General features: G+C 44.8%; 2 protein-coding genes across 2 annotated transcripts in view; one reads left to right on the top strand and one right to left on the bottom strand.

The window, feature by feature from the left end:
- The window catches only part of LOC128710446 (uncharacterized), a 154,484-nt gene that overhangs the window by 103,860 nt on the left and 26,468 nt on the right, over nt 1-24,156 (top strand). The window contains exons 6-7 of the mRNA XM_053805499.1: nt 3,174-3,314; nt 15,984-16,108. Of these exons, the coding sequence (XP_053661474.1) occupies nt 3,174-3,314; nt 15,984-16,108 (266 nt within the window). The remainder of the gene's footprint in view (nt 1-3,173; nt 3,315-15,983; nt 16,109-24,156) is intronic.
- LOC128710448 (parkin coregulated gene protein-like) lies at nt 4,892-15,680 on the bottom strand. The gene is made up of 4 exons (XM_053805500.1): nt 15,397-15,680; nt 15,234-15,315; nt 8,930-9,041; nt 4,892-5,127 (listed from the first exon to the last, which is right to left on the bottom strand). The coding sequence occupies exons 1-4, from the start codon at nt 15,678-15,680 to the stop codon at nt 4,892-4,894; spliced, it is 714 nt and encodes a 237-aa protein (XP_053661475.1).

Genomic DNA, 24,156 nt, shown 5'->3' with positions numbered 1-24,156 from the left:
AATTTATACCGAAATGTCAATCATTGCGTAGGACACTGACGCTACCGGACGGTTGATGGTAGATTCGTAATGGTGAACGGAAAAGCGCAAAACGATACATATTTCTTCATTTGTGTGCATTTGATTTAACAGTCGCACGGCGCCCTGAGTGGAATAAATTATGCGAGATGCCTATTGGAAATGGTTACGGTAGAAAACAAAGTGCCACAAATCAGTTAAATGTTGTACGGCAATCGTATTGATGATGAAAATCGATCTGTTAATTATGGGTTTACACACGGCTACCATAACAATGAACATATGGCAAACAAAGCACGTTCCGCATCTTATGCATAACTCATCAGCGGGATGTAAACCAATAGCTGGTAAATGGAATAATATTTTCCCATTAACAAAAGGCACTCTTATATTCCATCATGCAGTGCACTGTTAGCTGATTGTTCTGGTTAGCAATTTTACCGAAGGGTTTGTACTCTACTCATGAAGTTGAAAATAAAGCTAATTGGAATGCTGCCGGTTCAACAAGTTAATGTGCAAAACGAGCGCATTACATGTACAGCATACCTTTTTTGCCTTCTGTTCTCGTTTAAAGCTATCCTTTATTGTACAGAACAATAACCGCTCTATAGACGTTGTCACCTATTATACTGCACAAATCCATGCAACAGCTCCAGCTGTGTATCACCACAAATGCTTCTACAATGCCAATCGAACCGTATAAAATCTAATGAGTAATTTAAACCATGACACTCACATGAACGAACGGATGAAAAAAACAAGTATTCTATCGTTTTATACACACCAGGAAAAGGCATCTTTAAACCATATTTCTAATAAGTACAAGAGCCTGACTGGGTGTAAAAGTGCACTCGTGGCATCTGAAGAGTCCCAATACGTGAGTCCAGAAGCATGCAAGTGTGTGAGCACGTTTGGGTGGCTCATGTAAAAACGCTGTGATTAGAAAACCGCTTCCTTTTGTCGTACCATCGTCCCAAATCCCAACGCAGGGTTCCTATTCTCCGGTTAATTCTGTACACTTCTCGTCGGTAAACCGGACCTGTCTCTTGAGGCCAATCGATAAATTTAACTGTGACTTTCAATGGTGGTTTCCACCGGGGGGTTTACCCCCCGGCCCCCTTCCCCCTAATTTTGCCACACACCCGATGGGCTAAGCTTACATCCCAATATAAGCACAAAAGGCTAAGCCTGTTTTAATTCGTTTACTCCTGCCAATAGGCAAATCTGAACCAAAAACCCCAACATGTTGGTAGTACGCTCTCCCAGGACCACTGCCCTAATGGTTGGGATGTGGAAAATTGTCCCCCCGGTACGATGCGACAGGTTGGCTGTGCTGGATTTGTGATCCGAACGGTAACACAATGGTAAACCATCAACTGCATCAACGAACTGGAAAGTGTGCTTAATCGAAATGGAAATAAATACAGGCTGTGTAACCATGACGGGCGATACGACTCCGTCCGGTTGCGGTGGTTAACGTATTTTTAATTGTAGTGTAAATACAGCAACGTGTACCACAAGCTCTGTTTGATGTTGAATATGACTGGAAACTGCAACAATTGTAGGCTATGCTTTCTGGTTAAATTATGGTATAGAAACTGTAGGTGTAAAATGGAATCATGCTTTATTGTTTCACGTTATTGAGGCTGGTGTTGTGCTAGAGTAAAATTATTCATATGAATCTTCGATTATTAAACGATTTATGATTCATGGTTTTCTCCACATTTTTTATTGAACGCCTATTTCCTTTCTACCTTCAGAAATTATGATTTGAGTTCATATGGAATGGCGCAAGTACCGCTTGCCTTTAATGTAATAGCCAGATTGATTCATCCTAATTTTCCTGTTTGATTGTTGGGGATGTGTACTGGGGTGTGGTGTATTTGGTAGTGGCACATGTGTCCCACGTGCCCAGCTTTGGTTTAACTTTGCTTAATATAAATAAAATTTTACTGGCTACCATATAAGAAAAACATTTTCTTTATTTTGTTAAAGCAATGAAAGGATTTTTTTACGAAGAGGATTCCAAATTATTTGCAACAATTAAAATTCTTCTCTTTCACAACTAATCGTTTGCCTTATGCTTTGAAGCATAACAATTATTATATGATTTATACAATTAACCTTCCTTCGATTACTAAACTGTTTAATTGTTCCATCACAATTGCTGTCCATTATGGCATTGTAGCACCTTGCACCTTGCGAAATGAACTTTCAAGTGCACTAAAAGCTTCGCTACCAAAAGGAAGAACACGTTTCTCTCTGACACTTCACTTCATTTATAGACCCGTAGCTGAAGCGCCATTTCACGAAGGTGCCAGAAGAAATGCAAACATTCAACAAATGTCATCATACTGTTGGGCACCTTTTGTGCTTGCCGATTTCTTTCTGCCTTACCAACCTTGGCATAAGTAGAAAGCAGGCGGCAGGAAATTGTCACTCACAGAAATCATCCGAACCGAGGGTACGCCAAAGGGCCCAGGGATATTTGATGAGGTAGACCCACAGGAATAAAAGCACCGAGCTTGGGATGCTGATAGCAGCTAACTCGCTCGTGAAACGGGGACTCCCGTCTTATCCCGTCAGGTCCTTTGCGTGGGTGTGTGTTGCTTAAGGTTTTCTTTCACCTTTCGACTTCTGCAGCGCGGACTGGAGAGCGGGATGGAATGGGCAGCAGTGCACACACATTCCAAGCAACATCAACAAAGTCATTGTGAAGAAATTCATCTTCCCTTTCGACGTCGTCGCAGCAAGTGGTGAAGCAAAAATGCATTTCCCGCGGGCTATACAGTTGCCTCCATGGTGCCACCCTTAGTTGGCGATGTGACGCCACAGGAGAGATGGATTAGAAAATTCGCCACCTGTACAAATGCACAATATGCGTTCTTGGGCGGATTGCAGAATTTTGTGTTCAAATGTAGTAGAGCGATGGAAGGAATTGTTTATGTTGCGAATGTTTTGTGGTTTAGTGTCATAGTGTTTGGGGTAGGTTGCGGTAGTGATGATACCGCAAATGATCTCACAATTGCCATTTTGTGATGCGATCTACATTGTTTTACAATTTTAGCATAGAAATACATAACAATGAATAAATTATATTCATACCAAATGATAATCTATTTGTATTTTAAAATTCATTTTTTATTTCTTCCCAGATTTCAATGGTGATGGCAAACCGGACAACATTACCTTCATGATCAAGCGCATCAAGGTGCACAATCAGAATGCGCTGAAGGATCCATTGTATCGGTTTCCCGGAAACTACGGTGTGGAAAAGTTCCTGGAGCTATTTTCGGGTAAGTTTCAACGCTCACACTATGGATGATGCGTCCTCGATGCTACAGGATTAGCTACATACAAGCCTGTGTTTGTGTTTATGTTTGTTATCTAACCAAAGCAACAAAACCCGGCAGGTTACAGGCCCGTGTTAGGATACACATTTTCACCCCAAACGTTTAGTGCACTCTGAAGGATATGTAATAAAGAAAGTATCAAAGGCTCGGCGATGGAATTGATCCAATAAATCCAAATAATCCCATCGTAGTGAATGAACGACGCGCGCGCGCCCTGTACGATGCGTTGGTAGGGGGAAAAGGGGAAACCCAGAGTGAAATGGCGGGGTTAACTTCGTTCGGAAATAAAAGTCAATTGGGGGAAAACCGATGACTGTCAATGCATATTTTATCGGTAGGTCGTTTTTGTGGCACGTTCGAATGTGTGGATAAAAGGTTTTCCCTTAAAAAAAACCCGCCCCTATATTCAGCAACGTTTGCGTGTGCTGCACATTTTGTACTTAGGTCAGGGGCCCGTATTTCAATCCAGTAGGTATGGCAACGGGATGGAAATGAAGAACGAGAATCAATGCCAACTCCGCTTCGATAGTTGCTCGTAATGGCATACATGCTAACGTCTCGTTGAAATCAAAGCATATCGCTAACGAGTACTTTCATAACATTTCTTTTAATAAAAAGAAAATAATAAAATTAATTTTGAATTTTGTAAAATTTTTCACATTTCAATCACATTAAAGATTTTTTTATAATACAGATTATTATATTGTACAGAGTACTTCCCACTGTTCCTTTGGGAATCTCGCTCCAATTCTTTATTATTCTTACATTATCTAATTATTTTAATTCTCACATAAAATCACGGAATTGGACTGACTAGTTTCTTGAAAAATATCAAACTTGTAAAAGTCTAAATGTCTAAAAGTCAATCTATGCTGTAGTAAAATGGCAAGAAAGAGAAAATTCTCTTCCCAACCGCTTATATATAAATTTAACCCATATACACACTCATAATTGCAGAAAATTGCACAACCACTTCCCAAGGAACTTCCCAAAACAAGTAAAAACGCACACTTAACACATTTTGAACCCTCTGTAGGTTGTTTCCGGTTGATAGTTTCCCTATTATCAACCGTAAACCATATCACTTCCTTGCGTTTTACCGTGCATTTACGCTCCCGGCAACAAAAGTAATAGGACGGAAAATTGCACAAATGATGATTTACCATTTTCCATCCAATTTGGGTTGTGATTTATGCTGTGCGACCGCCGCACCATTCCACACCAAGCGTTTCGTACTTTAAATACATTACTGGGTACGACCGGCGACCACAAGCGAACATTCCGAGAGCGCATGAATAGATGCATGTAAAGCTGCAAGGCTGTGCGCTCGGGAAGACTTCTTTCTGAAACGGCCTCAGCAGTCGGTCGCGTTAGTGCAATAGTGTTAGCGATAGCGAGCTGGTTACGTTTGCAAGCATGTTATAAACTTATGAAAAAGAAACATAGTTGCCTTTCCCCTTTTCTTTGCCTTGGTATATTGGTTTACGTTACGTTACCGAATTTCGATGGTTTATTCCACTTCATCGATTATAGACACAACTTTCGTATGTTGGCACCATGTACTTAATGTTCAGATATGCGTCCGGTCCTCCGCATTGTTCCAACTGCTCGAGGGTAACGTTGACCACATCACCGATCCGTCGACCGCCGCGAAAGTCAATACGATCGCCTATATTCACACGTCGCTGTTTGTAGAGGTTCAACGTCGGGAGCAACTGTCTGTAGTACGGAACCAAAGCTATTCCAATCGAAGGACCTGGTGGAGTAAAAACATTAAACAAAATTTACATTAAAACCCTCGGCCGCGTACTGTTTGTAAAGTGAATGAACTTATCAATTTGTCTGGTTCGGAAGCGCTTTACAAAGCATTCCATTTTGCCCCAATGTTATCCCGTGTGGATTGTATTTCATGCATTCCATCTCAAATGTTACGGTTAAGCAAAAAAACTCGCAATGTTTGCTCTACCGTTTGCATTACAACGTACTGACCTCCGCACGAACCCAAACTCGCTGGCAGACGCCGATGGCAAATAATTGTCCATTTGCTTGGTTAACGTGTTTTTTCGAGTTTTCGTTTTTTGGTGAGTGTTGGTCTGCCGCAACTGAACCCTTCTACGACCGTACGACCAAGTACGCGCAACCCCTAACCAAATGATGTGTCGTTTTTTGTCGACATAGTTCGACCCAGGGTTCGATGTGGGAAAAATAGCGCTCAACGTCAACGTTCCGCTCTTGCATATGAAAAACTTTTTCTTCCAGTTGTTTCCTTTTCGCATTCCACGAGCAGCCAGTATGTGTGTGTATGTGTTTTTTTTTAAATATCTCTCTCTCTACAATTTTCAACTTTCAACTATGCCACCCCGATTTAGCACATTTTGCTAGCAATTTTACGTACGCTTTACACCAGCGGTGCAATCTCGTTCCTGGTGCCAGTGCTCCCGGGCACCTGTCCTTGTTTTGGAGTTGCAGATGGAATGAAAACGGTCAGCTCATTTAAAGGCTCGAACCGAAACGACATAGTCAAGGCGCACCAGGCGGACGGGAAATTCCGTACATATTTCCTTTCATTTTATCTATTTGACTTTCGGTGCATGGAATATGGCGTGGTGCTCGGTGTGCAACTGGACATATACCTGGGCGTTGGGAAATTCATTTTTATTTTATCTTACCGCTTACCGTGCTTAAAGCAGAAAATCGTCCCTGTGCAGAAACGGTGGCTGCACGATACCCGTGCACAAATTCGCTCTACAAATTTGCACTGAACCTCAACAAACCGTACACATACACGCCATTACCGCACGTAAAATGTTGTAAAATAATGATGGGCCAACAGTAAAAATCATAAAATAATACTGCCACCATGACCATGTGCGGGTGTGTGCGGGGGACGGAGGGGGGACTGTGCGAAAGTGTTTCGCTTCAACCACGCAAAAGAAACAAGCGCGAAACGACAGAGCAAATGGTACGAGAATTTTTGCGGTTTTACAAGGAGTTGAACAAAGCTGCTGCACCGGGTACACCCGGCCCGACCAGACCGAAGAGACAGACTGCCCGAAGGCGCAATTTCGTGCTATTGCTACAGCACGATTCGCTCGGTACGGGATTCGAGCTCCTATTCGAGCACGTATTCTTACTGCTTTTTGTGCATCGTTTACATCGCTGCCTGGCCGCTTCCGGGAAAAATCACTATTTACAGATGAGGACGAGCCTAAACAATCCCTTTGGCCGGGAAGAGCGTAACAGGGGGCCACCGTCCGCCTGATGGGAATATTGTAAGAAAAACAGTACCAAGGCTATTATGTGTGCAGCATTGTGTTCCATTTCAACAGAAATGTCCGCAAAAAAGGCTGCCGGAATGGGATTTGGCCGGGGGGAGGATGATGAGGGCAGAACGAGTGTAAAATTCTTCGAAATGGTTAACAATTCGGTTGCGCTTTTGGAGTTTTATTCCTTTGTTAGACACACAAGTAACAAGGGTTTGCTTGGCAAAAGGATGAAACTGCCGTTTGGATAAAGGCGAGTTGTATACTTTGAACAACTGGAAGTTGTAACGGGGATAGAATGATGTTTCCAGATACCGTTTTAAACATCATCATCTTTTTATAGTTTGATTTTACTGTTACAGAGATAAGATAGCATACGCTGTAATAGATCATATCAAACACACAGATATCCAGCACTTAACGATCATCATCAAAGAATACCATACGTTGCGTTGGTAAATAATTAAAGCAAAGACTATAAAAAGATCCTGAGCACGTACAATTGTTTGTTATAAGCATCGTTTTAACTAAATTACACATTAACGATTATTGCTGCGCTTTAGACTAGCTTTTCAGTGAACAGTTTCAATTAACTGTCGGTGAAATGTAGAACGAAAAAAAGAAATAAGAAAGAGAGAACCCACCACATCCGCCAATGCCACTAACTCGGCCATCATTCTGCAGCTTCATTTGATTTGGTTTGGCACGAGGACGAGGAAAGCATAGGAAGAAAGGCGTCCCATCATGGTACCACCGGTACTCTGAACCAAGCGACACGTTTGTCATGTTTCAACGTTAATGGAAAATTAAAATTTAATTTCTCATCCCCTCCCCCCAATGCGTCCCACCCCCCATTTCTGCCACACCCGGCAATGATTCTCTTCTCGCACGTGTGTAAATTCTTCCCAAGAGGAATCTAGCGGCGCGTGTGTTCGTGTGCAGCAGTATGTGCCGACCATAGCAAGTCAGAGAGCGTACTGTAGCCGGTGTTGGTAGAGAAAGACGTGAGAAAAAAAAATAGATGATACCGTTTCCACGGAATGGTGGGAAACCCACTTGCCTAATGCAGCGGTACCCAACTCAGCGGCTTCACTCCCGATTCCCTGGAGGGCCGGGAAACTGTCGAAGCTTTCCAAGATATTAAAACAATCCCAACAGGTGCCAGGACCATAAAAACGCTATCAGTAAGTAGCTGCCTTTCCACCGTTTGCCTGTTGTGCACACCTTGCTCTTGCTCCCGCTCTCGGTGTTCTATTACAATATTTCTTTGTTTTAATTTCAGTTTAACTCGTTATAAACAATATTAATTAAACCCACGCCGCGCACGTTGCCGTCAAAGTTTGTGCGAGGTGAGACAGTGGAGGTGTTCCAATGTATGTGTGGTAAAAGCCATCAGCACAACTAGGATTGGTTCAGTATCCTTCCTCGCTATCGCCAATAGGACCAATAGCTTTAAGCGATAGTCGAATGCTTACCACGTATCCAAGAATTCCAATCAAATGCCCAATAAAGACACAATAATAGTGCAAGACAAATGAAAGTAGATGGAATTGTTTTATCGTATTCCATAACTTAATTCAATCGCGAAGATTGGAAACGATAAATATTGGAATAGCTATAGATAAGCAATGATTAGCAATGATTTACAAGACGATTGATTGCCTTAAGACTGCATCTTTAGTAGGAACAGACATAACAGATGCTTAAGGTACTATGTCGATATGTGACTAATACTTCGACAAAGCTAGACCTCCTGATTTTAAAACACAAAGCGCCTCCATTTCCTATCGGCAAAAGAAGCTACGGAATGTAAGAATATCCCAAGATGTTTATTATACTGTTAACATTTTGCTCAAAATTAGGCGAGCAGCAAATGTATCAATTATCAACACAACATGCACGGTGAAATAAAAACCGAAAACACTCCCCGAAACGGGCTCATTAAAGCGTCACGATAAAGCAAAAAAGTTCGTTGCAAAATCCCAACACTACACTCAAAAACCCCGTTCTTAATCCAACATCCGGTTCCCCTGTTTCAAACCCCACATCAACTCAAGCAAACTAACTACTGTTTTAGGCAACCGAGTGTGCCATCAACGTTGGGTTCGCATCAGCATTAAGCGATACGGAGTTGCTCTATTCGCACCGGAGATGAGTCAGACGGCACAGCACTCCCCCTCCGGCGCCATGCAGCCCGTTCTGTACACATCTGCCTGACTGTCATCTTCGGTTTGGCAAAAGATGCTCGTCTAGGAGATGGAGAGACCAATCCGGACTGCCGCCCGTTTTACTTACCGACTCGTAGCAGCTGCTGTAACGCTCTTAATGTTGCAATTATAATGTCCGGATTTCTCGTATTCAACGCCTCGCGCATCGGCAGTATCAGCAGGGGGATGGTTTGGAATATCTATGCGTGTGGGTTCATGATTTTTTTTGTTGCAGAACGGCCGTAGAAACAATACATGAAACAAAGAAAAGAAACGAAAATGGCAGCGTGAGCGTGTGTGTGTGGGACTGTTTTGGGTAGAATACGTAAAACACCGATCCCATCTCGAACGTCATTCATTACAATCACCACCAACAACCAAATGGAGCCTGGAAATGGAAATCTAAGAGATTATGATAGCATCACAAATCGGTTGGAAATAACGACCGCAATTATAAGCATTGTGTGTGTGCCCAGCAGTAGCCTGCCCGGGGGGGTTGATGTCACTTGAGTTGAAACCGAGCAAAAGGCTCCGGCTTGGGTCATTCTTTGCCACTACCAGATGCCGCTCCCATCGAAACAAGCGATAGGCGCTCTCGTTATCATTATGGGGCACCCTACAGAAGTGTCCCTTTAGTAGTCGCACGTACCCAGCATCGGTTCGTGCCTTCTCAAGCACTAGAAAATCCTATCTCTGCCCATCCGGGCGGTCTTCATAATAATCTAATCGTGGCACGGTTCACTAAGCCTAATCCCGAGAGTGTCCATGGAGTGGTTTGTTCATACCGGCAGCACCGAGAACCGCTCAAAGTACCTTAGAACGGCATTTTTTGGGGGGCTGTTGGAGAAGCGTCCTGAAAGTAAATTAATTTTTTCATCCAATTCCTTCACATTGCCTGCGGTCAGCCATGACCCCGCGCCTTGCGACGACGGCTCAACTAAAGCTGGCTGGTAGCCTGCAAAGCACCCCCTGCGGCGACGCTTTCAATGGGGCACAGGATTGCCATGCAGATGATGGGCTGGATCGTGCCGACCGTCCAAGACTTCCTGTAGCTACACAGAAGGCGGTACCTGCTGTTGATGAGGCGCCGGTTGGACCCCATCATCAGCATTACCGTCGGCCATCCTCAATCAGCTACAGCACCCGTCGCGCTACCACGCGGTGTGTGGCGCACGGTAAGACACAGCGCGCTAATCTACATCAAATTAATTTATTAAATTATTTACCATCATTGAGTCGGCTGTTTTCTGAGCGTAAAAATCAAGAAACCATCTTTTTGCCCGGTGACAACCAAATCCGGTAGGAGGGACTAGTGGGGGTGCTTGCTACGTCTCGTCTTAGCCTCACTTGACCGGCAAGTTCATTGGCCAGCAGCACTAGCGTGGGAACCAGAAAAGGGATAACCAGGGAAGTCAATCTAATTTGGCCAATTCGGGCCATCTTGCTTTCACCGCACGACTTTACATCACCGGCGGCAACTTGGCGGCGACATTTGGGGCAGCGGCACCAATTTGCCACCAAGCTGAAGCTCGGATTAAACCCACGGCCAAAGTCACCGGCTCATCAGCACCGTACGGCAACAGTGGCGGTGCAAGAGATTTCGGTCCCCAGCAGGATATCTGGATCGACTCTCGCTGGCAGGATCCGAACGATTGATGATCGTTGGATGATAGCTTTTGATACGAAGGGAACAAGTCTTTGAGCTGGAGTACATTGAAGCGAAGGGAAAAGTTTGGTCCATTAGCAAAATGATGCAAATTCTCGCAGTTACTGATACTGGTTTGTGGGAGGTTTAAATTTTGTTAGTTGCAAGTTTTTCCATCGTCAACTTCTGAGCTCTCAATCTTTACAGTCAGGTGTTATAATGCGACCATTAATTTATGTAATGCAATTATCCTCACAACAATCGATTAGAAACAGTTCTGGAGGAAGCACTTTGTATCTAAATTGATAACTTACTTTCTCTAACTACCGAAGGAAAATCAACCTAGCTAATGTACCATTCCATATCCGCTACCTTCAAATTCCCATCCCGCGCCGTTTGGAAATCGGGCGAACGTTCGTCCGAATGTATCCGTCCCAGCTGGGTACGGTAATTAAGCATAATACAAAAAAGTTTATTTTAAACGCAAATCTGATACAATGCCATACTTTCCGTTGTCAATCGTCACCCCACGGGTGTTGACTCGGTGGGCGCTTGACGAATGAAAGCCGGAAAATGCTGTGAATCATGGTTTTGCATGCAGCTGAATCATTAATTCCAACGTGCCACGTACCTGCTGCCGTTCCCATGGCAAGCCCCGTCCAAGCGGTTTGCATAAATTCAGACCAAACAGAGTCTTCCCACGCATGTTGTCTTTCTTTCCAAATCGTAACACGGTTTATTATTACCCGCCACCCGCCAGTGACCGACCGGGTCTTTGACAGGCCCCGTTACTAGCGCGGAAGAGACGGCAGCCCCAAGGCGCGAAGCCATTTCCGAAGGCTTGCCGTATCATGGCGTGGAAAGAAAGCTTCATTTGAATGTTAAATGATTTATGTTTATGCGATCACCGTCTGGTGGTGGTGCCGGCCCCGTTTCCCCATCCATCTGGGGATTATTGTGATTGCTCACTCCGGGCGGTACGGTGGGTGGGGCAAAACTTCGACAGTTTTTTGAGAACGTTCCACACAAATAAGCGAACGCCCGTTTGCTGGTGGTTCTCGATTCGATTGCGGTGCGCAATTTTTCGCCTGTGCACTCATATTCGTACACCATCGATCTTTGCCGGTGGTACGAGGTTGTATGAGAGGGTCTTGGTGGGCGCTATACTTTAAGAATGAGATCCTGATCAGCAGATCCCGTTGGCGTTGGTTCCCAAAAGCACCATTGAAAATAGCATTGGTGACGTTGATTTAAGTTTCAACCAAGCACAAGAGACCAGAGAATACCGCAAGAAGAAATATATTTTCACCCAACTTGTGTGCCCAGGTTTCGCCCGGGCCGTGCCACTTTACTACGGCTTAGATCCTACTTTGGCTTGCATATTCCGTGCTTTTGCCTGCCGCATCGTACCCATCGTACCCGAACAGGGTCAAATTTTGCAATTTCTTAACTCTCATTATGATGAATTTGTATGTAAATCGTGGCAATATTTGAATATTGTTATACTCATTTCACGGTGCGCCCCAAAAGTTTGCTTCCCGGCCCACACCCGTACCCGGGGATGGTGTACCGCGCTAGCATGGCTTTTACTTTTTCATACTCGATGCCGACAACTGCCATACTCCTAGGTGACCTGCGGACCAAATACGATTCCATTCGCTATAACGCTCAATGGAGGCCAGAAGTTTCCGTACCCGAATCGAACACTGGGACCGTGTTTGTTGTTGTCGTTTTTGTCCCCCGTGAGTTTGTCTCGGTGTGAATGGCGTAATCCTTAAAAAAATGTACCATTGACAGCTGGTTGTCTTTGCACCGTGTACCAATTCGCCGAACCTACCTCACCGGAGTTCTCCAAAATGCCTTTGCAAGTGCGATAGATTTGTGGCAAAAGTTAGATCTAATTTTATATTCGTTCTGTTTCTTTGTGCACGGATTTATATGTTGCTTTGTCACGGAATTCACCTCGGTTAGATGAAACATCGACAAAACATTCAAGAGGAGCATACCGTACAGACGAAACCGAATTTAGTATTAAAATCCTTCTTCGGTTGCACACATGTTTGCACATTCGCGTGTGCCAAAGTGTTTGAATGTCACGGTTGCGGAAATTCACATTAAAAATAGAAGACTTGACTAAGTCCCCAGAATAAAGTACACTTTGCGGTTCTTATCATTTGAAACGGTGCTACAGGTGTGTTGATTCTCAGAGGAAATCTGTGTGTGGGGTATTTTTGTTTTAGATGCCGCACATCAGATCCAGTAAAGGACACCTTTCGCTTCCACGTAAACTCAATTCCACGATGATTGGTACACAATAATTAACTTTGAGGTTATGCTGATTGGAGATTTCTCATCATCTTCATATCTCGCTCCCACTGGTAATTCCCACAACAACTCCGCCGAGGCCCTACCATCTACCATGCGCTGCGCAACATCTCAAGATAGCCGCCACTTCACTCCGCCTAGGCAACGTCCAGATATTATGCTATTTATATTCCATTTGAGTGACCTCTGATGAACTGTCAAGTCCCGAGGTCCCTGAATTAATTTTTCGCTTGCACATAAAAATGCACTATGCAAAAGTTTGCCTCGAACCAGTGCAAGATAAGCCGAACCAGCGCAGCAGTACCGGCGTGCAAGTAGCACAACACTCCATGTCTTCATCTCGCAAGAACCGCTAGAACCGCCCGTATTTCGTACGCCAACCCTCGTCCGCAGGCCTTTGATGATTGAGTGCGATGATTTTCTATCTCATCAGCTTTCCACGTCATTTGTTGACGCATTGCCGACGGAAAACGAGGTCAACGAATGGGGCCGAGCCAGGAACAGGTCTCCGTCAGGTTTTATGTTTTACGATGCCCATCGGACACGGGTAAACGTGGATGGGACCATGGCTAAAACTGTGCAAGCCTTGTACCTAGCGAAGGCTTACACACGCGTCCAATTTTACAACGGCGTACCGCTCTGTGTTCCTGCACGTGTAAACCATTTCCAGTAGGCAGAGCCTGAAACGTAAAGAGCCGTATAAGGCTTCCACGGGTTAGCGTGAAGGTCAGCGTTAGTGGTGATGTCGACCGTCAGCAGTAACAACATCCACGTGACGGTGATGATGAGGACGATGATGGCTAGCATAGCAAATTATCCCTTCAGTGGCCGAGTGTGGCCATGGGGCTTAATGCAAAAACGGGGATTGCATTCATTGGACAGGACACAACGGGTAAAGGCTATGCCTCGGAAGTATCACGTTGCCGTTGTTTGGTGGACAGAGTAAGTGACGAGTTGGACACATTTCTGTCTGTTCCGGATGCATGTGTGTGTGTGTGTCTTTCTTTTCAATTCAACCATGAATCCGACACATTCCCTAAAGGGAATGTTCACATTATCTGCACTTGCGAGCCAACAAAAAAACAGTTGTTAACAAAAAGTGAACCAGAGTGCTGCAACCCAAAATCTGCCATAAATCTTGTTCCACTCAAGGGACGGCATCACGAATCGGACAATAGGAAAGAGCTAACAACAACAACAAAAAAGAAGCTAGTTTCCGGAAGCAAACGAATGCGACATCCCTCACTTCCAAACCACTATTAGCCATTTGACGAAAAAGCATCGGTGTCCATCCGGTCCATATCCCGCCAGCACACCCGGGTGTGTTTTTTTGTTCTGTGTGCTGTCTCTTGTTGAATGTTTCAGCACTCTAACAACCCCTTGCCCACGCCCGTTCTAAGCGCTCGCCACGAAGTCCCGCAAGTGTTCCCTGCTCGCGCACAGTACACGGGGCTAGCCCTCTCGAGCCACAGATTGCATTAACGTCTGTCATCGTCAGCATGAAAGAACCGGGATCACTTCCCGCGCGAATGTGCAACGGGAACACATTCTTCATCGCTACGGTGCTGCGCTGGAAATGCAATTTCACAGTCTTCGCTTATTCATACGAATGGGCTGGATGCACTTCATTCACTGTGTTTTTCACTGTCACCCTTTCCCACTGTGCGTAGTGTTTGAATGTGTGGGTGTGTGTGAGTGTGCTCGCCCTGTTGCAACTGAGCGCGAATCCTGGAGAATGATTCCTGGGCGGAAGCGAAGCAACAAAAAAAAACTTTTTGCTACACAGCTTGTGCTTTACGACACGGCAAGTGGGATTCGTCTACGGCAATTCATACTGAGTAGATGATGATGCCGCCGGCGTGCAACAGTTGGACATTCCTTCTTTTGTGTGTCGCGTAGTTTCTATGGCAATTTGTTCCACACACACATGCTAGTTTACTAGCGAGTTGAATATATGCATCCATTTTCGCTGTACATACATGTCCAGCAATAAGATTAGGGATGAGAATTAAGCTTCCACGGGATAAGTAATTCCTTCGCAGTATGTTCAATATTAAAAGCAGTGCATTTAATTATGCATTTCGTTGCGACGGGCTCAAATGATATTTAATATGGTTAGTCTACAGATTATGCAGGAATTCATGTATTGTTATTTCCTTTAAATTACCACTGTCTCAAGAACTTTATGCTAGATCAAGGTGGAGAAATTCGAGAAATACTATATGGGACAACTAACTGATTATAATTTCAATTTCCCACATCTGCTCCACTAGAAATCAGAGTGCCTAAATATAGCTCTGCGGGTTCTCAATAATTAACCGTAGACTAAATCCTAACATCCCTAACGAATGTCAAGAACTCCCCTCAGCTTGCTGCAATTCATCAATCATTAAACCACACACACACGCACACACTCACTTACCTGCCGTTCGGTGCCAACTCCCAGCAGGTCGCACACACCGTGGCGTGCAAATTCTCGGTACGGAAACGTGGACTCGCACAACCTGCAATTATTGCACCCACCTTCGTTAGAGTGTCGAATTTGACGCGGCACCGGCCGGGCTCGACCGTTTTGCTCCACTTACCCATCGAAGAACAGTGGCAAATAGCGCTGATAGTTAAGCTGTTCGGGCGGTGTGTGCCACTTGATGAAGTGCTTCACACACCGTGGTCCGTACTCGCGCGAGACCGGTATATCGCCGCGCAGGAAATATCGACGGAAGCGTGAAATTCGTGGCCGCCGGATGCAGAACAGCGGGATGGTGCAGGGTGGCCAGACGCTCGCACAACACTGTCGTGCCTGTACCGTGAATGCCGGCACGTGACGGAGAATGTCGGGACAAGTGCGAGCTTTGCACCAGCATGACATTGGATAGCAGGCGGAAATAGCTTCAACCGGGACTGAAAAATAAAGTCAATTGGAATTTGGGAATCACTCTTTTTCTTTTCGCAACTTAAGTAACTATTTCACGAATTTGGAACACTATTTTTGGACAGAGAATTTTGATGTTTTTTTCCGAATATAAAAAAAAACTTCCAGAGGCAACGGTTACTGAGTGAACTTTGACAGTTCACAGTTTTGTGACGCAGTGTTCCATGTGGAGCCACTTTCCAAGGACTACTCGATGCGAGAATACTAATGCGATATGTTTTTTTTTTTATTTCTTTGCAGAGGAGGATTACGACGCGTTCTGCTTGGCGTACATGTTCACCTACCGCGACTTCGAGATGGGCACCCTCGGACTTGCCTGGACCGGCGACCTCAAGAACGCCGGTGGCGTTTGTGAGAAGAACGGGGTAAGATATGATCAGCTGCATCTTTAGTGCTTTTTGTAATTTATATTCCACAAACTGATGAGCTTGCTGTACAGATAATCGGTATCTTTCCGGCATATCGTGTGCATTGTTGGAAAGCAATGAGAAATTTAAATTTCTTCCCAAACGCACACGGTTTATGGGCGTTCTGTAATTGGGCGTTTTAATCTACACAACACAGCGAAAACGAACCCTCAAAATGGCTTTCACCCTATCAGTAGATCCAATTTAGCACACGGTGCCGATGTGGAAAATCCTGCGACCATCTATCGGTAAAGATCGGAAGCCGATGGATACCGACCGATCGGAAGCTACATCAAATTTAATGACCACTCATCGTGGACCACCCGCCCTCTGCATACGGGTCGGTACTCGGTAGACCTTGGAATCTTTGGCTTACCCTTCGGCATCGTCAAAGCGCTCGGACGGGTTTTTTTATGATTATTGGCTCAGACACGGATGGGCTGGAAGCTTTCCATTAAATTTCAATACCATTCGCTCTCCGCTGGTGGTTGTGTGCAAGCCGGCAGACCTATGAGTGTGTGGGTGTGTATGTGCGTTTGTATATCTGAGCGGTGGCTTATTTTATGTGCCAAAAAGGACTCTCGTACCTCGTCGACGATCCGCACCGGCGTAGAAATGGTGGTGAAACGGGAAATTTTATTGCTTTGCGCGAGAAAGACTTCATCGAGTCAATAGAACCGGCTCCTCCGAATGCGAGTGGATGAATGGAGGGATTGAAGCATATGGATTATTTGTCGACAGTCAGAAAAAAAAACCTCCATCCGCTTTTATCGTACAGCAGTCGACTCGTCTTGCTGCCACCGTAGCCGTGCTCGGAACGAAGGATTTGTAGCGATTGATCGTTGCTGTTTCGCTAGAAGAACTAAGCTTCTAAAGGGGAAGGATTACCGAAAGCAGCCAAAGCGTTTTATTTCAGTTTTCGGAAGCTTAGATTACATTCCGTTGGAAAAGGTGTATCACGCTGCGTGGCTTCGGTAATGAATTTGAATGAAGCATCTTAAGTCCACGTTCGCGTTGCAGCATATCTTTCATGCAGATTTCCCGAACCGGTATTAAACTTCCGATGTTTGTTCGCTCACGCTGTGCTGCTTCCGCTTTTAATTAACTAACGCTAGCTGATACGAGAAAGTACACACCCGTTCGTGGAGAGCAACGAACAGGAGTCATTCGCAATTCAAATCAGAAAACCCTTGTAGCTCATTGCAAAACCAGCAGTGCAGCATCGATAATCGTACTGCTATCCCTGTGATATTGATAGACGAGTGCATACGGTGCAGCACAAGCGCGTTCTTTTCATAAAGCCGTTTTAACTCTTCGGTATGTAGAGGACTTTTTTTTGGTCTAATTTTCAATGCACTCCCAACTTCGACTTTCCAAAGCAAAAAAAAAAAGGTGACAACATATGAAGCGCATGATCATGGCGCAGGAACAAATTTTTCATCACTATGAAGTACTACGGTTCGAGTGGTCATATCATCTCTATCAGTGCGCCACTCGGCAGAACGGTCGGCACAAAGTTGAACCCGTGTATGGATGAGGCGGAGATACGGTTAGGTTCCCGACCGCATACTCTAGCAATGCCACCGACTCGGTGGCATCAGTCAGAACATTCCACCGATGCTTCTTCCAGGGTGATGCGTTTTGGAAAATGCATGACATCGACAGGGTTGTCGCTGTTAGCGTGTACTGTCAACAGCTAGCTATCCCTCTAGCTGCATCGCCACCCGGGTGGCATCCATTGCTATTTATCTTTGCAGACACTGCACTAGCCTCGAAACTGGCGCCTCTATTGCCTGTGCGTTTCCACTGTCGGTACAGTGCTAACTTTTTAGCACCGAAGAGAACCAGCATGCCTCGGACGGTATGATACGGGGACATCAGGTCCCCATCAGTTTCATGTATAATCATTGCCTATTCTTTCCTTTGGTTGTAGCACAAACAATGTTGAAAGCTTTATTTTACTACAATCCCAGTACACGTGGCGCGCAGATCGCTCTATGAACGACGGTGACGATTGGCGGTTCGCGTGCGCTTGTACAATCTTCCCAGCACTGTTGCGAATATCCAGCGGGGTTATTGACGTGCAGCGTGCGTCAATCCAGAGGTCGAATGGAACACAAAAGCAATAGAGCGCAGAGGGCAACATCGCGGTGCCATAAAACCAGCAACTCCAACTGTTGAATATTGTCTGATTTTTTCACCCAAAACTAACTCCGCGGGCACTATTTTGACTCATTAGCCGTCCGACTGGACGACTTGGACGAGAAATCGTGGAGTGACCGCATGTTCCTAACTACCTCGCTTTTGAATAACCCGAACAAACACGGACGGGACGACAAAGCTCCACTTACCAGCTGTGGACGTCGTGCCAGTCACCGGGAACGTTCGCTTAGAAGCCTCATCGAAAGGGAAAGTTTACCACGGCACGGTAAGAATTATTGGATCCCATTTCTAGCCCGTACCGTGCTGTGCTTTAACAAGTGTGGCCGGGACCAAAGCCCGGCTGGAAACAGATGACAGGTCGTAAAAAAACTGTCCTCCGGTCGGAATGGTGTTGGGTCCGACCAGTCCGTCCATCCTCTGCTTTGGTGGGTGAGGTGAGCGAATTTGTTAACTTTTCGTTTTTCATCCATTGTTCTAAACTGCCATTTGTTGCCATCCGTTTCATTTATGCTGTGCAAGCTATTGTGTGTGTGTGTTGAAGTGTTTGCCATATTCTAAAATTTAGAGTAAAAAGCCCCCCGGAAAAACAAGCATATTGCTTTTTGCATTTCATTTCTCCTTCCTTACCGTCGCAGTGAAGTCGGTCCGGCACGGGGTCCGGTCTCGTCCCGGCCAAAAATAAAAAGGTAGGTGCGCGCAATCTTTTCAACACCACAATGACAAACATTCTTTGCGGCTGACGAGGATAGATGGGCTCGCAGTGTGATGGGACGGGGATGGGCAGCAAGGTGCATTAGAGATAAAATATTCCGCTTGACTTGCGCCGATCTTTACCGTGCCAGTCACCGGCGGGGACATTGTGTAACTTTCTGTCCCGTGTTTATTACAAAGTGCCAATTTGTGCGTTGTTGGCTTGTTTTCGGTGTGTTGGCTGGTGTGGTGTACGGGGTGGCCCAGCAAAACAACAACGGACACGCTAGATAGCACCGCACCGGCAACATTAGACACGATCCTAAGGGTTCTACCCAAGCGTCCCCAGCCATTTGTCACCCGGTCGGATGGTAAAGTTGGATTTATCGTACCTTTGGCGGTGAGGGTTTTTCTGGCAATATTTTCGTTCTACATTCTAACGATTTTGCTACCGGGGGAATTAATGTTGAGTTTTGCATGTTCCAATTGTAACAGTATCGGGCAGCTTTCGGGACATAATGTCTAGCTGTGAGCCGACATCGGCAATACCGTGTACGCTAAGAGATCTCTATTAACTCACCAGCCCTATATCGCAGATTAAATATGTTTAAGAACATTAGTGCTGCTTCGTTTTGCTACATTTAAAATGAGATAATAAAGGTAACAATGCAAAGAGACAGATAGAATTGAAGAATTGTTACACCCTTGACTCGTGGTTCGTGCGAAAGTCGGTAAGCGATAGCGTCTTTGTGCTGAAAAGAAACATCTTCAATCTGTTCCACCTAAAACCCAATGCCCTTTACCATCCAACCAGCGTCATCCATTTTCAAGCTGCTGCAGAAAGCAAGAATTGTCCCTCGCCACCTTTTCCACCCAGCACAACACCATCACACCGAGTGCAATAAAACTGCAGTGGAGCGCAACGAAAAAAACAAATCCCACAGCTCAGCATTACCGTGCCATGGCCCTTGCTTCCCAGCTAGTGCGACAGCGACCGATCCTTCTAGTCAGCGTGGAACCGCACAAAGAAACAAAACATACCGGGCCTTGTCCGTCGCCTGTGTCGCACTGTGTCACCCCGGGTAGGAAATGCAATTTCCGTCTCAATTACGGTGTGTCAGCAGTAAGAGTTCGGGTTTGAAGCACCCGCTTACGAGAACGTATTGTTGTGTGTGGCGTACTGGGTTGAAAAAGGGAGAAGAAGGAAAAAACGGACGAACTGGACACTATTCCACCATTCCACAATTCCCAACTTCCCAATCCTCGCTCCCAGGACGATGTTCGAAAGAATTGAATTTTAATCCAATCTGAAAGCGACTAAACTTTAGCTGATTGTATCCATTGCCGGGCTGCTGCAGATTGGGTCAGGGCGTGGGCCCCGGTAGAGCGAACACCATTTAAAGCAGAGCAAAGCATCAAAAGCACCGAAGAAAGGGTGGTGATCTATCGGAACTTTTTGGTCTTCGGACTGGTTCTCGGAATGCTTAGGAAAGGCTATCGAACAGGAGTTGTCGAACGCTTTAGTTTTAATTAGTTTTAGTTTAAAGTAGTTACTTAAAAGGGTTTAGAAAATAGCTGAAATATTATCAATTGCTTTCTTACCGGGAGATCTACACTCAGAAGCAAGGAAACAAGGGTATTTTTGGGAAATTCTTAAGCAGAGACTATCTTATTTGTTGGATAACGCCATGTGCGGTCATTCAAGGACGTAACTAAAATAATTGAAAATACATCTGAACTATTGCTTTTACAAGACTTTTTCGCAATTTCGAATCTGCGGGATCCATCGGTGTTTCGCCAGACATTGCAATCCTAATGTTTAAAAATATAAAGTAAAAAAAAATACCATTAACTAATATTTCATGCGCCGAGTCTTAAAAATACTAAATTTTATGAAATAGTTATTGCATTTATTGTTAAAATAATAACTTTTTATCACACCTGATTTTCTGACCATTTGCTTAAGGTTACACAAAGTGTTAAGCATAAGTAAATTATGAATTATGAAATTGTGGGGTTCTGGATACCGATTTTCTCAATACGTTGTTTAGAGGCAAAACACTCGTCAACATTTATGTTGGGTCAACAACATTTGAGTTGTAGCTTCGTTATCTGGCGGTTTAGTGATACGATTTTTTTACCAGCTGTTCCTTACACCTAGAGCTTGAAAAAAGTAGGAGTAAAATACTAAAATGCGTTTGAACTTGCTTGATATCTCTTCCTTAAACAATTTCTACTAGCCATATCAACATCTTCATTGTGTTTCGCATTTTACCCAAAGTAAACTAGGCTGGAATCTAAAGTCGCTTTATTATTGGACTCATATCTGGATTAAGTATTTGTTTATAAAACAACAAATTTAACACAGTTATTTAACAAATGTCTCTATGCACAGAAGCAAATAAACGAGTAAGCAAAATTAATACAATGTCACAGCTGTACAAATCGTACGGTTGAACATTCCAATCCTTCCTCATTTTCTGCACCGTTGGGCAAAGAATAAAAATCCCTCCTCCTCCGGAACCGCTCGAATTAAATAAGCCCACCACAGAACGAGTGCAAGGGATGTCGTACACAGCAAAAAGAATACGACGATACGAATTCCGGTTTTCCCATGCCCGTTCGTCATCGTCAGCGGTGTCATCAATTTCCACTAAGAGTGACGCCAAAAATCCCTCCAAAAATATCTTCAATTTATTGGCATTTCCTTCGCCATTATCCGTCATCCAAGTGCAACCGCCGGAAGGGAAGGCAGGTTTCGTGCGGATCGGAACGGTTTGGCACATTCGTGTGCGAGCAGGCACGAACAAACCGCAGCCTCTCCATACACACACATACACACACACACACACAACTCACGTCCGGGTGGCCCGATGCTGATATCTACCAGTGTCGATCGATAGTGATTTATATGGCTCGCGGACATTTTTCGCATCCCGAACGGCTGAATTACTGCTTCCCGGGGCTACACCCATGGTTGGCCCGGGCCATCGTGCTATAGCGTCCAATCCAACCAAACCACGGCAGGCCCGTCTTCCGTACGGTGCGTAAATGTTTGCCGAATGTCGAGCAGAGCGCGGCCAGCGCTTTTATGTGAAGTGAGGTGAGAAATGTGAATGGAAAAGTGGCTGACTTTGGCAAGAAAACGACCCACCATTGTCATCATTACTGCGCGCGGGGGAAAAGAATCAAGTGCGGAGAAGGAGGCGAAAGAGCGTAGGAAGTGGAAGAGCAGAGTAGTATAATGCGCGAATTTTCCTGCCCGAATTTTCCACATCGTCTTCAAGAAGCTGGCCGGAGCAGCAAGTTGAGCTGCTCGGTCGTCAACGCCATTTGCGATTGCGAGTCAAGATTGGCCAATCCGGCCAAACGGAGGAACACAGCACTGTGTACCGTACTGTGTGTGTGTGCTATTCGGGCGGATTGTGGCACTAGCAAATTTATGGCAACCTTTAGCCCTGTCTGAATCGAAAACCAACCCTCACCGTGCGTTCACTTGTGCGAGAGAGCGCAGTAACATCCCCGTCCTCATCCCGGGTTGGAACGGGACAAAGAAAAATAAAAACCCCTAAATACTTCATCGTAACGTCGAGTGAACCGCCAGCCAGCCATTGCAACACTCACTGACCAAGCGTCGTCAGTGACGGTGGCACAATACAGATAGTGGTTGCCCCGTGAAACAGTAGCAGTACTGCTGGTGTACCGGAATGGTTCAAAAGAAGCAGAGTGCAAGTACAAGTGTTGGGTAAATTCAAAACAACACAAAAAAACGGAGCATGAGAACGGCTACGAGAATCGAATAGAGTCATCCATACAACTTTTATGGACAGAAATGATAATTTACTACTCTCCAGAGGCGGTTAGTTATGATAGCTGGCTACCTCGTTGGTTTTCGGTTGGGGATGTTACCCCAACGTCGTCAGCTGGACAGCCACACCCACACCGTCACCATTCACGAACGGCACACGGCAACACTCGGTCACCCATCATAGATCGTTGGGATTTGATTTACGCTTACGCTGAAGGTAGTAAACTGCAACCACCAGGAAAGAATACAGAAAGGACACTAGAGCGCACACATGCGATCCACATGACCGTCGTCAGGACGATATCCTTTTTTTGTTGTTGTTTTGTTGGGTGCTTCGAGAACACAACTTCGGCTTAAAACTAGTTGACCAAATTGTACCCGAACCGAAATGTGTCGATGTAATGCCTTCTGGGAGTCCAACTTTCACACCCTTTCCTGTATGCGTATGTTTGTGTGTTGGCGTGGGAATAACAAGGGTCACCGGGTATGATTGAGAAAAATGTACTAATTGTAAAAGTTTCACACTCACCTTCACCACAGGTACTACAGAAGGTACTAACCGTAAACAAACTACAAACATTAACCGATAACAACCACCGCAAAAAAGGGCGGAAAGGGGGGGGGAGGAGGGACTATTTCTGGAAGGGAGAATTGCTTAGTAACACCTGTGTTGGCACGGTGCAAAAAGTATTTCCATCAATGGCCGGAAGTGTGGAAGTGTGGAACCATATTCGTCATGTAGAAAGTACCAATTAGTAAATGGTTGTTTGTTGTACGTCCTTTGCTGGGCGATGACCACCTAACGCACACACACGCACATATAAATGTGTATATATGCACATGTGGATTTTAAATTAAAAGTTATAATTGTACAGTTTTTCGTTATATTTCCACTCGTTTCTACTATGTTGTCCACTTGTAGCTTTTTTTAGTACAATGTTAATTAGCACTCCATTTTTTTAGTACAATAAACATATTTTGTTTTAGTTAGTGAGAAGTTGCGTTAATAACATAAATAGCAATGATTTTTGTGTCCTTTTTGTACCAACGTTACGTGAATGAATGCCCAGTGAGCCAAATTTCTTAAAATTACCCTTAACTCACCCTAATTTGCACATAGTTTTGTAGTGTTCTATTTAAGAATCTGTTTTTGCCAAACCGATGTTTAATTCGTTAGAGAAACGTTTAAAAACCTCGCCCGTACATTTCACATCATTTGATAGAAAAGCATGCCGTGAAACAGACACATTAAAAATTACTTTCAGTTTATCAGGGACACGGAAAACTGTACTTGTAGTTTCGTTATTCGACTTTTTATCCCAATGCTCCAGCGATCGGTCCCAAC

This window comes from Anopheles marshallii, chromosome 2 (assembly GCF_943734725.1).
Source record: "Anopheles marshallii chromosome 2, idAnoMarsDA_429_01, whole genome shotgun sequence".
NCBI lineage: Eukaryota > Metazoa > Arthropoda > Insecta > Diptera > Culicidae > Anopheles > Anopheles marshallii.
The sequence above is the reverse complement of the archived record's forward strand: the minus strand, read 5'-3'. Positions and strand labels throughout refer to the sequence as shown.

Bases quoted from the DNA above. Each gene is read 5' to 3' on its own strand.
- LOC128710448 (XM_053805500.1), bottom strand. From the start codon at position 15,680: ATGTCATGCTGGTGCAAAGCTCGCACTTGTCCCGACATTCTCCGTCAC. The intron at 15,316-15,396 runs GTAAGTGGAGCA...CAATAATTGCAG, and splicing joins TTGCCACTGTTCTTCGATGG to GTTGTGCGAGTCCACGTTTC. The intron at 9,042-15,233 runs GTAAGTGAGTGT...CCACACGCATAG, and splicing joins GAGTTGGCACCGAACGGCAG to ATATTCCAAACCATCCCCCT.